Source organism: Oryzias latipes, chromosome 18, assembly GCF_002234675.1.
Source record: "Oryzias latipes chromosome 18, ASM223467v1".
NCBI lineage: Eukaryota > Metazoa > Chordata > Actinopteri > Beloniformes > Adrianichthyidae > Oryzias > Oryzias latipes.
This window is the reverse complement of record NC_019876.2, coordinates 5688620-5705284: the sequence shown is the minus strand read 5'-3', so window position 1 is coordinate 5705284 and position 16665 is coordinate 5688620. Positions and strand designations below refer to the sequence as shown.

Sequence of the window (16665 nt, the reverse complement as noted above, 5' to 3'; positions counted from 1 at the left end):
CCGCCTGCCACACATGCTCAGTAGATATTTCTGTCGCGCTTGTTTTGGTGCTTTCATGTTGAAGCTATTCTTGTGCTTTCGCCCCTCTTTGTAGTCGAGACATAAAGTGCCGGCTCTTTAAATTCCTCTTGTTTTTTATCATTCGAGTGAAGGTGGTCAGATGTGTTGTCAGAATGAGCACTGTGACCCCCCCACCCTGGTGCATCACCTGCTCACTTCTCTAAGAATAGCCCCTGATGGTTGGACGCTGCTGTCGGGGCTCCCTTTGACATGCCTTTGTGGAAATGCATCAGCTCTGTTGAACTGCTGATAGCCCTGCAGCTGAGCTGCATTATCGCCACATGCCCCCCCCCCCAGTTACCTTTATTTCCCCCCTGATAAAGACCACAGACTTTTTTCACAAACTTATTTGGACTCCAAGTTTCAACCTGACAGGAGAAGGAGCTGAAATTCAGAGCCCATCACAGATTCACAACAAAGTACTGGAACTATCTTGTCCTGCTCCTCCCCATGCCACGTCTCCATCCGGCCAACAGAAAATCAGAAAAAAACAGGGACAAAAAGAGCCAAAAAGAAAAGAATCAGAGAAAGATTAACTGAATTTTTGCACAAATCGTTGATGTTGCAACAAAAAGAAATATGTGTTGTTGTTTCCCTTTCGGCTTTTACCCATCAGGGGTCGCCACAGCGAACGAGTCGCATGGTAAACTTGGCAATGTTTTACGCCGGATGCCCTTCCTGACGCAACCCTCTCAAAGCAACCGGGCTTGGGACCGGCACAGAAGTAGAGAAGGGAACAGGGAGCAGCCTGGAGTCGAACCCTGGTTTCACGGACGGAAGGCGCCGCAAACCAGAACGAGCTAAAGCGGCTCCAACAAAGAGAAATATGTGTAAAATGTAAAAATGTTTTCTGTAAGTGAAACAACAAAACAAGAAATATATATAATGTCAGTTAACCTAACTAAACTCTAGGGCAGTGGATCCTGCCCCAGGCCCACATGCCCAAGACCAGTCTTCAACCTGGCATTCACGCCCGTTTATGGCACCACAATTACTCCCAGACCGTATTGACAAATTGTGGTTGATGCTGAGAGGAACACAAAGAAGACAGAACATTGAGCTGCTGCAATAATCATAGTAGAAGAGCAACACACACAATCAGAACGAAGAAGTATCTGAGATGCCAACAACCAGTGGGCTGCTGGGCGGCTGATGGCCTCCAAAGACATTTACACATCATCCAATCAGAGCCACTGCCGGCTGGCGATCCGGCTGCCACCGCCCGCCCTGTGGCCGCCCAGCTGTCGCGCCATTTTGTAGTGGCATCTTTCTTACCAGACCCGCCGTCTTCATTCACGCCAACGATTTTCAAAAAATCGGGAGGCGGCGTGAACTCTTGAAGATTCTGCCGATGGCCTCCCTATCACTTCATGGCTGTCGTGTTTGTGACTGTAGCATAAAACAGGATCCAAGGCAGCTGAGACATCCAAAAATATATATATATATTAAAAGAAAGGGAAAAGTTTTAGTCCTTTTCATCTCCAAACTATGACATGATCTCATGTCAACCCAGCTGCCGTCCCCTCTACCCGAAATAAACGTATTGTTGTTCTTGCTTTACTCCCATCCACCCCATCCTCCTTCTCAGATTGGTGCTCACCAACACGAACACACCACCCAATCAGGCAGTGGTTTTTCCCAGGAATGTACCCCCCAAAAAGGTGAGGGGGGCGGGCGGAAGGCGTGTTGCATGGACAGCAGCACACTTGCCTTTGCTTTAGGAAGCATTTGTCTGTCTGGATTAAGCTGGAAGACAGGAAGTGGCTGACTGAGGCTTTTGGAGTAAAGAGGATGTCATGACGGACATCATGGGCCAAATGAAGATGAAGTTCAGCGTGAGGACGAGTTTCATCGTCTTTGTGTGCATCTCCTTTTGTCTGGCTTTTACTGGTAAGGACGTGAGGTCAGAAAAACAACCGTCTATGCTTCCTTTTTGGTCATAATGATCAAAAATGGATCGATCAGTGTTATTTCCAGTGGGCATAGACTTTGGTTTTGATATTTCAAATGCGTTTATTAACTTTGGGGTTTTTTTTGTTTGTTTTTTGTTGACACCAAATGTGGTCAGTAAAATAGGCTTCTGGCTTTTGATTGCTTCTGAGAAATGGTTTATGGATCTCCTATTTGCTTTTTTTATGGTTACATGGATTTGTTGATTTTTTTTTTATCTCTAATAATTTAAAAAAAAACAATAATCTTTGCAATTTTATCAATATTTAGCTGCAAACGGGTGTAAAAGAATCTCTTTAAATAATCTGTTCTGTGTGTCAAGTCCCACCTTTGCACAAAAATAAACCCATAAGATCATCTAGGACTGTTATTTTTCCTGGAATGCCTTATGAACTGCATCAGTAAGTCATTGTTTGTTAATCAGGATCTATTTTTGTGATTGATAAAGCAGCTATCTCAGAAATCCCTCTGATCCCTGCTCCCCTGCTGCATATCAATTGCATCAGCAGTCACCTTTGTGCGCCTGCGAACAGCACCTGCCTGCTGCCTCTGGGTGTCCGGCCTGCCCTTGACCTCCAACATTTTGGTCTCCTGAATGTAAATAGTGTCCCAAGCATGTCAACCTGGACAATTCTGCCTTTTTTGACTTGCCCTATCCAGCAGCTAAATAGATCAGCGCTGATAGACAGGTGTTACATTGTAATTGGGGGTTGGGAATCTTTGGACACAGGATGAGTATATTTGTATAAACCCTTTTTGTATTTGCAAGTTTCTGCCATTTATTAAAAGTGTAATTGTAAACAAATACAGTTTTTCCAGATGATTTGACATGACTGTGATAGAACAATATCTCCTTTACACCCTTTTTGCTCATGGTAGGAATCCCAAACCAAAGGACGCATGGTTCATTAGCTGTTGTGTCAATACTTAATGAGAACTTAAAGGATTTTTTTATTTTGGCCAAAAAGTCCTGATTTATCCTGGTGGTTACTGTGCATTTAAGTCAAAGTCCAATAAGTTGCACCCCTCCTGACAGTGTAAACTTTGTTTTTTCCATTTGACCGGTCAGCTGGAGGAGTGGTGGGGCCAATGTGACCCCCAATGTTGTCAAGCCTGTGGGTTCCATGTTCTTTGACCAAAACGAGCTCCTGTTGCTGTCATTTCTTGCTCTTCTGCTTTGTCGATTCATCCAGGAGCCTCTGAGACAGAAAGAAATCTCCATCAGAAATTATTCCAGAACTACAACTTGAAAGTCAGACCAGCTCGCTACTGGGAGGAGAAGGTGATGGTGCGGGTGGGGATGACTCTTTCCCAGCTTGTCAGCTTGGTAAATACAATCACATGCTGATGTGGGTGTTATTCAGTGGGTGTGGACACGTTTAGAGAGCCACAAAACTTTACCCTGCTGTGTTTGTTTCGCTGCAGAACGAGAAGAATGGTGAGATGACAACAAACGTCTACATGAACATGGTACAAACGTAAAAACTGAGCCTTTCTTTCCTTCTTTAAAGTCCCACTCTGATGGTCTTATAATCAATTTTTAAAGTTGTCTTGTGATTATGATTATTAGCGAAGATAAAAAAAACTTTGTGTCTACGACATGGTTTCTGCAGAGCGGCAGTAGTTCATTAAAAATTTGCCTTTTTACACTCTCTACCACTAGCTTACAACCTCTCACAGCCTCAACCTAACATTACTGGTGCAACAAAAATGGCAAGCTATGTCGGAGCTATCCAGCCATATAGCACCAGCTCGGACGAGGAAAACAAAGACGTTTATGGATCGAAGAGCTGGGAGTTTGTGGCCCTCCCAGTGTATTTGTGATGTCACCACTACAATTCATTTTGCTGTCTGCTCCTGATTCACAATTTCAATAAAGAAATACTCAATTTTAAGCCTAATTTTCTGTTATAAATGTCCTCCATCATTAAATAAATGTGACATAAACACGTTAAACATGCCAAAAACACAATTTCCATCTGAGTGGGTCTTTTAAAAGGTTTTTGGTGCTTTCCTGGCTGGGCTGGGGCGGCGCTCTCTTTCCCTCCGCGCCTCCCTGCTCTCTGGCTCTGGGGGCCTCACGGCGGTCCTGCTGGCCCTGGCCTGGGTGGCGGTCTTGGTCGCCCGGGGGGCGGTTGTTCCCTGCCGGTTCCCGTATGGCGTTGGGGGAATTCCGGCTGCCGCTGCTGCTGCGGCGGGGGTCTTGGGGTGGGGATGGCTGGGCGCTCCTCCTCCTTCTTTTCACATTCCACCATCCATTTTAGAAGAACATAAACACTCACCTGAGCACAGGTGTTAGCTCACCTTTGCACTAATAGTTTGCATGACTGAATGACTGAAAGATTTCACACTAGTTGGTTTTAAGGCATAGGTATGCGTTCGTGAACACTATCTGTTTTGTGTGCATGTTGACATGTGAACATTTTTTGCAGCTAGCAGGTGTGTTGATAATATTTGAGTGTGTGTGAACAGGCCCCGCCCTTTTTGTACTACATTTGAACCGTACCGTAATGATAAACAACCAGTAAACCTGTCTGCTCTATGCTGCTTCATGGTCTTACCCCCCTTCCCCTCCTATTATCACCCTCCTACCCCCCCTCTCTAACATCCCTCTCTCTTCTTCCCCTCTTTCCTTTTCCGTCCGGTCCAACACCAAAGATTTTCAATCATGGATGAAATGAATAAAGTTTGGCCTCAATTACAAAAGGGGTTTATTCAGTCATACCTTTGGTATTGTCTGAAGATTAATAACCCCTCTTGTTAAAGTAAAATAAGTCCAACACAAGAGGCCCTCAGCTCTCATCTGCCTGCCTAGCTGTTGGACAGGACAAGTAAAAAAAAATAATAAAAAAAAAAAAAAAAAAGGTTTTTGATATCGCCACCTTTTTGTTGTGTTGTTTGTTCATGAGTTTCCCACGCTCCCCACTAATGTATCTGACCCACTTTTCTTAATTTTTCCATTCAACCCAGCAATGGTCAGACTACAGGTTGTCATGGAAACCAGAAGAGTATGACAACATTGATGTTTTGAGAATTCCAGCCAATAAGGTGTGGCGTCCCGACATCTACCTCATCAACAAGTGAGTGGATGGGATTGTCAAATATTTAAATATTTCCATTAAAACCTGTTGTTTTGCAACCGCTTCAGAAAGGAGAAAAACACAGACAGCTGCAGAAAAAACATGTTAAATCCATATTATGACATTTATACTCATTATGATAGGTGATTGTTCTTTTCTTTTAAGGCTCAGACTATGAACCCAGAAATTCTAACTTTTAAAAACAGTATAAACAAATCAAAGTACCTTAGTTTGCTTCATCTCTGTCTTTAATGGATGCTAAAGAGCCTCTGTTAGCACTGTGAAAACCAAAAGAGCCAAAGTAAATGAGAGAAAAATCCGGCCCTGGAGTAAACTAACTTTGTTTTTCAAAAAAATTAGGTCAAACGAGGCTTTAATGGATCACTGGCCACTTGTTTGTTTCATGAATAGAGAGGATGAAAGGAGCTGCCAGCAGTTCTGACCTCAACCCTGCTGGACTCTTGAGACCACACAGGCTGGCTCTGGACAAATGCTATGAAGAGCTGAATACTTGAATATCAGTGTCAAAGTAGCTGTGTAGGAGGATTGACGCCTTGTGTGGTTCTCCTGCACCACACTGAAACCCCTGTTTGTCTTATGAACAGCTTGTTTGGCGCACTGGTGCAGCAGTAGGGTGGTTGACCCATCAGTGTGTGAATGTGTGGGTGAATGGGACTGTCACTGTAAAGCGCTTTGGACCTTCGAGGAAGGTGGAAAAGCCCCATACAAGTATACACTATTTACCGTTTGTTTAATTTCTAGGATCTGATGTATCTTCCGATACCCATACACTCAACTTCCAGCTAAGGATGAATGAATGAATTTACGTGGAAAAAGTGAGAAAAGTTGTGGTTTTTATGTGAAATTTTTACAGATATATCATGAATAAACCACGTTAAAACCAAGGAAAAACTATGATTAACCCTTGTGCTATTCAAGGCGCTTTAATGTTGGGAGTGGGGTCATCTAGACCCCACAAGACAGTGCGCTGAACCTTTTTTCTTCAATGATTTGTGATCTTCACTGGTGTCCATGGATTACATGAAATCCTCTCCACTTATATCCACCTTTGCCATGGTAGGAAGAACACGTCAATGTAAGGATCGGGTCATCGTGACCCCATAGGATAGCACAAGGGATAAACCAGACAAAGAACACCTAAATCAACGTGGAACATGAACCACGTGTGATGATTGCGCTGTTCATACGCATTTCATTGGTGGTTTATGCATCAATTGCGTAATTTGAACTTGATATGTGTGCCTTATATCCGATATAAAAGTTACGCATCGGTGGTACATGCGTGAAAAGTCTCTCAGAAATATGTGGAACGGTCGTGGAAAGAGACAAATTTGCATGTGAACTCACAAAATTTAGGCACAATTGCATAATATTTACACAATTTATGTCAACAAAGACGGAAATTTCATGTGGAAAATGCGCAAAATGTGCGTAGTTGCTGTATGACTTTAGAAAAGCAAATTACCTCTTCTTACCGAGTCTTACCGATCTAACAGTTTTTCTTATATCAATTTGTCTCGCATGTTTTTGATGGGGTTAACGTGTCTGTATGTGTGAACATGGGCTAGAAATGGCCAGCCTGTATTCTGAGCTTCACACTTGTGTCCTCCTTCACAGTAATGATGGCCATTTTGACGTGGCGTTGTATGTCAACGTCTTGGTGTACAGCGACGGGACCATCAACTGGCTGCCACCAGCCATCTACCGCAGTGCCTGCTCCATTGATGTACTCTTCCAACCTATGACTTTCAGTTATTCATATTTCTCTTTGTTGAATCTTAGTTTTTTGATGGTATTTTACATTTTTTCATCTGTCCATCCATAGGTGGCTTACTTTCCATTTGACTGGCAAAACTGCAGTATGGTTTTCCGTTCATACACCTACGATGCCTCGGAGGTCGACCTACAGTATTTTCTCGATGATGACGGCAAAGAAATCCATGAAATCGTCATAGATGAAAATGCTTTCACTGGTCAGTACTTACTTTTGACTCCTCTAGGAGTCTAATCCCTATTTGTAATTCGGTCCCACAGCAGTCCTGGAGTGCGAAAACCAGATTGATTTAGCAAGTTTTTTTTTCTCACTGCGCTTTTGAGTGAAGATTTCACTAAAATCGCCAAAATCTCCTATATGGCTTTAAAAATGCTTAATTATCCACTAACAAATTCAAAATAGGCATTTTGGGGATATAAAAAAGGACGTTTTAAAATTTTTATGGGATGGCCTCAGGACCCACAGCTTGGTGGCCATTTGGGAACAAAGTCTGAAATTTGGCCATTTTCACGATATGGGAAAAGAAAACTTTTTTTGTGTGAATTTTGAGTGAATTTCGCACACGAGCCTTGGGAAAAGGCTAACATCTTGAACTTTCAACAAAGAAAATCGTCAAAGTGCCTACTATAAATTTAAACTCCTACCAGGATTTAAATGTATAAACTGATAACTCATCAACCATCATTGGAAGGATACATGGGAAATAAATGTTGGTTTTAACATTTGTACGGCATTTGAGCTTGTAAATGTGGGGTTGCCCTGTTGCTCGCACATTTTTTAGTATCAGTATATTGTGAAAATTGAATGCATGAAACCCTGGGTCAATCTGATCGAGATTATATAATGCAGCATATGAACATATAGTAATGCTGGCATGGTTAGCAAAAAATCCCAGTTGCTAAGGAAATCACAAAATTTACTTTTGCAGATTCTTCTAAAACTTACATAGATTTGTTCATCATCCCCAAGAAAACTTAACATATAATGGTTGCTATGGAGATAAAGCCAACATAAGAGCCGCCATGTGAAAATAGTGGTTTTTTTTTCCAGGAATCTGTTGCATGTAGCTCAGACCAGAGTGGCAGGGGCAGAGTGGGGGAAATAAGGGGCGTGTAGCTGCCAGTGAGGTCATGTCAGGAGGGTTTAAAGGGCCGGTTGACCCATGAGCCGGCATCATTTCTCGGTTCATAGTCTGAGCCTTCACCTGCGGGCCATACCGTGCTGCTAACTGTTTTTGTTTTAACCTGCTCAGAGAACGGAGAATGGGCCATCTGTCACAAACCTACAAGAAAGAATGTCAAGGATGGCCTGTATGAGGACATCACCTTCTACCTCATCATCGAGAGGAAACCTCTGTTCTACATCATCAACATCATTTTGCCCTGCATCCTCACCAGTGTACTGGCTATATTTGTCTTCTATCTGCCTCCTGGAGCAGGTCAGCACATCCAACATGTTTTGACATCAATAGCAAGAAAAATGCACGAGGCGAATGTAGTTGTGTAACCCTTGTGCTATCTTAGATGACCCCACCCTTACATTGACGTGTTCTCCCTACCATGACAAAGGTGGATAAAGGTGGAAAGATTTCATGTAATCCATGGACACCAGTGAAGATCACAAATCATTGAAGAAAAAAGGTTCAGAGCACTGTCTAGTGGGTCTAGATGACCCAACTCCCAATGTTAAAGTGCCTAGGATAGCACAAGGGCTGATGCTAGAAGGCTTTAACGAGGTCAAACATCTACTTAAACCAATATTAGACCTTGTGGTAGAGCACTTTTTTTAGAAAATGTTGACTATTGCGGACATGACTCAATGTCCATAAGTAAGAGTGGAAATCCAGGTTCAACAGATACATTAAAGAACGTTTAGATTAGATTTGTTTTATTGTCATTGTCCGTTGTACAATTATATTGAAGATTGAACGTCCTATAACATCTGAATCTGCAGGCTAATCTGTTCTGCCCTGTTGTCTTGACCGTCCTCTCTTCAGGAGAAAAGATGACTCTCTCCATTTCCGTCCTCATCGCTCTCACTGTCTTCATGTTGCTGCTGGCTGACAAGGTTCCAGAGACGTCCCTCAGCACCCCCATCATCGTCAACTACGTCATGTTCACCATGATCCTCGTCACATTCTCTGTCATCCTGAGCGTGGTCGTCCTCAACCTCCACCACCGAACGCCCAGCACACACATCATGCCAAACTGGGTCCGAAAGGTACTGAGTGTCAACATTAGGTTTCATCTAAACATGGGTAGGAGGCAGATTCATCAAATATACTTTCTCCAGGTCTTTATTCACATCTTACCTAAATATATTGGTATGATGAGACCAAAAATAGAGGATCCGCTGCTGGAGGAGGAGTCCTCTGAGGACAGCTCTACAACCCTGGGTTTTGGTGGTAGACATCCGGGAGGAGAGTACTTCTTTCGCAAGATCAACCCAGATCTAGTGTTACCCTGGAGAGGCAGGTAGGACTACGTTATCTGACAAAGGGATGGGTATCGTTTGGATGTTATCTGGTGCCGAGCCGGTACTTTTGAAACACTTCCAGTGCCTAAACGATGCTCGAACCGGTGCTTAAAAACATGCTAAAACAGTGTGATGAAGCAGCATGACAGGGTGAAGGAGAGCACTTAAATGTGTCTGAGAATGCTTAGATCATTCTAATACTTTTTTAGCTTTCCAATCGCTGGAAAGCTAAAAAATTTGTTAGAATTGTATAGCAGAGGGGGATATAATAGTGATAATAAAAGTGATTGACATGTCTGAAACAAAGCACAGAAATCTGTGTTTTTATAAAGTACCATGTGTTTTTACCATGTACCATGTACATCAAGTTTTGGTACCCATCCCTTCATATGAGGACATGAAGAATCCATTTGTGACAAAATGTGCCAGTAGACGACGCTTTCAAATTGTCTGTAGCAGCCGTCCAATTTTTTTCTTGGATGGAGCTCAGGAGCATGTGCAGAAATTCTTGTGTATTTACCTCAAATTTAATTTGCCGTCTTTCCACAGCAACCATTATTAAACATTGCCAAATCCCCACTTATATAGTAGTCCTCATTGGCATGAAAATATATCCATATATCATTGCAACAACTCCTTGTCAATCAGATTATGTTTGTGATAAATACTTGTGATGAATTTTTTCATGGAAGTTCCTCACATTCGCATTGTTGCTGTATAGAATTTGAGTAATATTTTAGATTTTTTTTTATAGCTACGGTGGCCCTGAAGTGCAAATCACAGCAACAAATCACAATTAACAACGGTTGAAAAAGCAAAACAATTTTTTTAAACAGCATTGCATTTAAGGAAGAAGAAAAATCCAGAATCCAAATCTAAAAAGAATAAAAAACAAGAAAACTTTTTGAAAACAAAAGTTATTTTTCAGAAAAAATGTAAATGCTACAAAAAATGAATAATAAACCTGAAAAGGTAGATACTATGGGACATCACTGATTGTATGATGATATTGCTTCAAGTCAAATAACTTTAGGTTGAAATGGTTGAAATCGTACCTACCATTTCTGTAGAAGAAATAAAAAAAACTAAGAAATTTACAGATATCAAAACAAAACGGTAAAAAATTAAACTGTCCAATTGTGTTGTGTGGTTGTCATGGTAACATAGATGACTGGAGATTTGGACAGATTTGGCAATTATTTATAATCTAACTTAAAAACAAAAATCCATATTAAAACCATCTTCACCATTAAAATATGACCCTAAGGCATCATTTCTACGGTTGCAGTTTCTGTCCACTTCGGATGCAGTTCGATTCCTTAACCTGCCATATTTTTCCTGAAATCCTTGTAGACAACGGAGGGGGATTGTTTTTATTTTCTTCTTAAAGGCACTGCGGTCCGTCCAGCTTCATGTTAGCTAATCTTATTATAGACGCGGGCCTTGACACCCGGCTCAGGCATCGCAAACATCACAGCGGCCCGGTGAACCTGGCTTCTCGGCATCTCTCGTCTGGCTCCAAAGGCATCAGATTCAGCCGCAGCTAAGCCCCGCTTCTCCATCTACAGTCGCCAGCCTCTAAGCCTCTGTTTAGGTTGGGTATTAGGGGGGATAATCCAACAGAAGGAGAAGGAAGGGTAAAGAATGGATGGAGGTACAAAAGTGGAAGTGAAGGCTGTTATTGAGTGATCTGGGCAGATGGTCAGGTTACGCCTTTTACAGTTCAAGTTTCATCTGACATCAGGAATAAAAACTGGACCATAGCTACTCTGTGACTTTCATGTGTTGGGTCTATGATAAAATCTATGAAATACATTGGTGATAATACTAGTTTACAGCCATTGAAATTGATTATTTTCTAGCACTTTTTAGCACCAAAAATGTGAAAAACTTAGTCGGATACAATTATTTTAGAGATATTTGTAGCTTTTTTGTTAAAAGTTACACGAGGTCATACATTTATATTTATGGTTTTTGTGTTGTTTATTTGAATTTAGTTCATTTTTCTCCTTTTTTTAAATTGTATTTTGCACATTTCTTTAGATTTAAGGTATTCGTTCACTTCAGGTTTTTTGTTTGTACTTTGGGTTTCTTTATTAGATGTGAAATTCCCATGTTTTACACGATGTTCACATCGTCCTCGACTACACACAATCAAGTCGCCACTTCTCAGGAAAAGTCTACGTAAAAATGTGTTAATGCAGTTTTGGGGTGTAGCTATGCATACTCTTAAGACCATTGTCGGGCTCCACGTACAAAAACCGCTGCTGTTGAAAGTTAAACTTTGACCAATCATGAACTCAGATTTGGTAGTGAGATGTGAATGATGTCCTCTCTATTTAACGTAAGTACCAACCGTTTGACAATTGATCATGGAGGGTAAATTAATAATTGCGATTTATGCCCGACTGGAAGTAAAAACTCTGGAGAAAAACTGATGTGATTTACACCGCTTCGACATTTTGCACCAAGCCTCTTCCAACTGTAGGTAACACACGTGCACTAGTACAGTCGACATAGAAGACGAAGTACCTCCCTGCTTGTCCAGTGTGACCATGGGCATGTGACGCACTAGTGCACGTTCTTGAACGCGCGTCACATGCCGTTAGTGTCCGTAGCTTTAGCTCTCCTAAGCTAAAGGCCGTGTCACACAACCACTACCTATATTGTGCGTCTTTTCCACATACGAAACTTCGGTCTATCATGATTGATGTGTGATCTACATAATTGAAGTGTTTCTTGTGTTTGTCATTCGTCAATGTGCGCAGATGTCCGTTAAGAGTTTCAGCCGACGCGTCTTTCTGTGAATTTGGTTCCTGCTTTTTCAAATTATTGGGTTGGTTGAGAAGTAGACAGTTAACATGTATTTAGTGTAGGTTATATGCAATTATTATGCAAATTTTGTGGAAATTTTTTTGGCTTTCCACAACCCTTCCACGTACGTGTAACGGATTTTTCACATATGTACAACCGATGTATTACTTTTATATCACGTCTTCGGCGCACATATCACGTTAACCCTTGTGCTACCCTAGGCACTTTAACATTGGGAGTTGGGTCATCTAGACCCACTAGACAGTGCTCTGAACCTTTTTTCTTCAATGATTTGTGATCTTCACTGGTGTCCATGGATTACATGAAATCTTTCCACCTTTATCCACCTTTGTCATGGTAGGGAGAACACGTCAATGTAAGGGGGGGGTCATCTAAGATAGCACAAGGGTTAAAATGACGTAATTGACAACCCAATAATCACGCAAGGTTCATGTTCTACGTTGATTTTTGTGTTCTTTGCCTGGTTTATTCCTACTTCTTCTGTGGTTTTAAAGCGGCTCATTCCTGATATTCCTGACCTGTGAATATTTCATATAACGACCACAATTTCATCCAAGCAAAATCTACATAGTGGGTGCGTGACACTACCTTAACACCTCCAGTTCTGTAGTTTGCAAACCAAACCAACCATTTAAGTGACTTTCTCGTCGTCCCTGTTTATTATGTAGCAATACCTGATGGACAAATCTATAAAAAAAAAAGTTGTACACTAGGAGTATTAAGGGTGAGAATGAAAGATAATCAGTGTAACGCCCTCTCAGTTTAAGGTTTCTTTTTCCGTGTGAATTGGTGAGTAATGAATCTAAGCCGCAGCACGCCGTCTATGTGTCATCACATGCCTTTGCTTCATGCTAATCCCCTCGTACCGCACCAGGAGCCAGTTCACCCGCCCTCCCCGTCTCTGTTTGGACCCTTTTGTTTCTGCACATTGTTAACGCATCTCACAGGATGAAACTGAACACCACCAACACGGACAGGCGTACTGTTGTGTGTCTAAAAACACGCAAGCTATAGGAATGAGGTGATGGCATCTTATAAGCATCTTTTAAACATGAACGATTGGCGATTGGATCCAACTGATACAGTAGTGCTTGATCAACCCTGTTATGGTCTGTTGCTGCTGGTTTAAATCTTTTTTTTTAAACTCGTCTGTAGTATTATCCAAGAACTACTAAACAGGATTTGATGCTTCTGAAAGACCCAAAAAGGCATCTACACTGTAAAAGAAAATGTCCTCATCAAAACTACATAAAAGTATGAAATGTTTTATTGATGTTTTTCTTGTAATAAGTAAAAAGTCTCCCAATAGGACTAGCAGAATTTGTCTTGGAAGGGTTTAAAAAATAAATTGTGATGTCCTGATCCTTTATGGCTAAATTTAATCTTGAAATTAGCTTTAAATGCTCCTATATTGGTCTATTCCTCTGTCAATTGGAAATATTATAAACGAGCGTATATTGTTTACAAAAAAGTTGTATCTCTTCAAAGTATGTACATTTATATACATAGGTACATGGTTGTACTTTTTTCACAAAACTATTTGTGTTTTAACTGTTACAAGAATCCAATTATCCTTCATTCCTGACCAATTTTATTTACTTTTACGTATATCAATGTAGAACATGAACCATGTGTGATTATGGCGCTGATTATTTACATATCATAAGTGATTCGTGGGTCAATAAGGTCAATTGACCGTGTTGTGTGCGCCTTATACGCAATATAAAAGTCATTCATCAGTGGTACATGCTTGAAAAGTCCGTTAGAAATACATCTTGGAAAGCCACAAATTTGTGAATGCATTTCCCAAAAATTACAAACAATTGTGTAAGATTTACGTGTTAATTGTGTATAACCCTTGTGCTATCCTATGACCCCACCCTTACATTGATGTGTCCAAAATAGTTAAAAGAATTTCTGGCTAAATCATTGGCTGTCACACATGTCCACCTCACCAAAATCCCACCCTTTTGCACACATTTTGGACGCCGCTACCCGGACCCTTTCAGCTCAAACGGAAACTATATATATATCGGTTAATTTCAATGGGAATGTTCTTTTCTGACAGGCTCATTTTCTCTCCTGGTATGTTGGAGAAATGTTTGAGACTCATCGTGAAGGATTATCACCAAACCAATATGTGGTTCGAGTCCAGGTCAGTCGTGAACGGCGTGCTGTCGGCGAGGCGGCGTGGCTCACATGTTTCGTTTTACGAAGCAGCTGCACGAGTGGAAGAATGAGCCGGTCAAAAGTGTCACATAAAGGCGGCGTGCAGTGGATGTCAGGCGGCATGCATGTCCCGACGACGCCCCTGATGTTATGTTTCAGCAGTTCTGCGGTCATTACTCATGACATGCATGACATGAATCTCCGCCTGTGACGCACCGTCCAGGGCGCTGCTGCGCTTCCCGCTAATCCCTGACACAAAGTCCGAGAATCTCCTCGCCACGCCGGAGCGATGTGAGATTCCACAGTCTATTTTTACTGCAGGTGTGTTTCACCATCCTGCCTCACTGACAGTTTTGTGACGTTTATGACATGAGATCTGTTTATGGATCTACGAAAGGGAGGGAGGCTTTTCAAAATAAAAGCCGATTCGTTTCTGTGGATAAGTCCCACGTCAACACATGAAAATAAACATGATTAAATTGAAATGATAGGAAGAGACTGTTACGGAGAGGAAGAAAACGATTCAACACTCGCCAAAGCTACCACCATGGTGGCCATAGAACAGTAACTCAGACCGACACGGACCAATCTCTGCTTACAGACGACGTCTGTCTCCAACATGGGCGGCATCAGTATCGTTCAAAATGACAAAGGAACTGGCTTCATTTGGTTGTCGCTAAAAGTTTGTCATTTCCCATGGATGACATCACACAACACTAACTCAGTCCAGTTCTCATACACAGTCAATATATTAATTATTCATAGAGGATTCATTTTATGCAATAAATTTTAGGCTTTGAGTGGTAAAAACTTTAAACAGCACAAACAATGTCTACTTTTGTCAACAGAATTTTTGTTTTGCCCACGGTCACATATCCCACAATGCCTCTGCGCTGCGACCTAAATGCATGATTTTCAGCTAATTCAGGAGGTGGCTGTCAAGGACCTGCAAATGAAATTGGCCACCAAGGTTTTCAGAAAAAGTTCAATTGTACCTGATACTTTTTCGACATCGGTCAGTGTCCGCCCAGACACGTTTGGAAATGTGTACGGTGCATGCTATACTGCCTCCCAGTGGCTGGGTCAGCACATTACATTCCAGATTTTCTGGCATCGCACGTTATGTATGGATGTTTCCAGAAGAAACGTTCCAAATCAAAACGAGGTCGCTTCAGGGGAACTAAAGATGAAAAACTGCTGCTGTAAAACTTGTTTTTAAGGTTTTCTTTCTGTATTGCAGATGTGAGAGCGCCGTCCACCTACAGCGGCTTCCCAACACTGACAGCTACTGCCTGGTCCTGCCTCCCAACCTGAAGTCGGCCATCGCCGCCGTCACTTACATGGCAGAGCAGCTGAGGAAGCAGGACATAGACGACACGGTGAGTATCCGCTGGCTCCAAGTCAGAGTCTTGGTGACTGATGGACATGTTTCTGCCCCCTCCCCCCCCTCCCTACAGATGACAGGGGACTGGCAGTTTATCGCCTTGGTGGTGGACCGACTCTTTTTGTGGTTGTTTGTCGTCATCACCACCCTGGGGACCCTGGCCATGTTCCTGGATGCCAGCTTCAACTACACACCTGACAACCCATTCCCATAGAGGACCACACACACACACACACACACTGCGGTTGTCACTCCTCTGTGATCACTGAACCTGACGTTCCTTGACTGAAGATTCCTCGTAGCTTTGATAGATTGTTCCTTGTGATCACGCCGTCCAGCCCGTTGGTGTTTAGCTCTATAGGAAATTTTTGTTTTGTTTTGTTATCATTGGACTCTTACATCTCATTTCTTTCATCTGAAATCTGCTGTGACTTACATGGTCGCCAACACTGCAGTACGAAATGTGGACACTAGAGAGCAGTAAGAAGCTAAAAAGGTTCAAAAAAGCAACTATTCTGTGCAAAAAGGACATTAAATTCCCCGTAAAAACTAAAAGAAATTGTATTTTTACAAACTTTTAGGCACCTGTACGGATTATTGTGTATCTAACCAAAGTAAATACTTTTTTTTACTTTTACTTTGAGTCTGAAGTTTTTTTTAAATACTACTGCTGTCTAAAATCATCTGGACCTGTTTGACAGATGAGTGTATTCAATTATTGTGTCATTACATTTAAATTTATCTTTCATTTGGTCATATTTTTATATAATATTTAATTTATTTCTTAATGAAATATTATTTATATGTAGTTAGTTTTTCTTTTTTTGTCTTCCTTTAACTTAAATTTAGAAATTATTATTTCTTATTAAAGTTTGTGATTTTTAATTTAGGTTTTTATTTATTTTATTAAATACTTT

At 41.5% G+C, this 16665-nt stretch overlaps 1 protein-coding gene and 1 long non-coding RNA gene across 4 annotated transcripts; one reads left to right on the top strand and one right to left on the bottom strand.

Annotated features, from left to right (window-relative positions):
- The first annotated feature begins 1235 nt into the window (after positions 1-1235).
- On the top strand, positions 1236-16385 carry LOC101157009 (acetylcholine receptor subunit beta). 3 transcript variants are annotated; one of them, XM_023948869.1, is made up of 12 exons: positions 1236-1721; positions 1807-1950; positions 3204-3337; positions 3436-3480; positions 4981-5090; positions 6729-6837; positions 6937-7084; positions 8138-8323; positions 8882-9105; positions 9178-9359; positions 15605-15743; positions 15822-16385. In XM_023948869.1, the coding sequence occupies exons 2-12, from the start codon at positions 1857-1859 to the stop codon at positions 15960-15962; spliced, it is 1512 nt and encodes a 503-aa protein (XP_023804637.1). In that variant the 5' UTR covers positions 1236-1721; positions 1807-1856; the 3' UTR covers positions 15963-16385. The 3 variants fall into 3 exon arrangements, with proteins under 3 accessions (XP_023804637.1, XP_023804636.1, XP_023804638.1); XM_023948868.1 differs by lacking the exon at positions 1236-1721 and having other exon boundaries at positions 1756-1950; XM_023948870.1 differs by lacking the exons at positions 1236-1721; positions 1807-1950 and having other exon boundaries at positions 2233-3337; positions 3436-3448.
- LOC110017056 lies at positions 8977-12410 on the bottom strand. Its single transcript, XR_002292371.2, has 3 exons — positions 10851-12410; positions 9197-9347; positions 8977-9092 (listed from the first exon to the last, which is right to left on the bottom strand). It is a non-coding gene; the product is annotated as an uncharacterized LOC110017056 (long non-coding RNA).
- Positions 16386-16665: the final 280 nt, after the last annotated feature.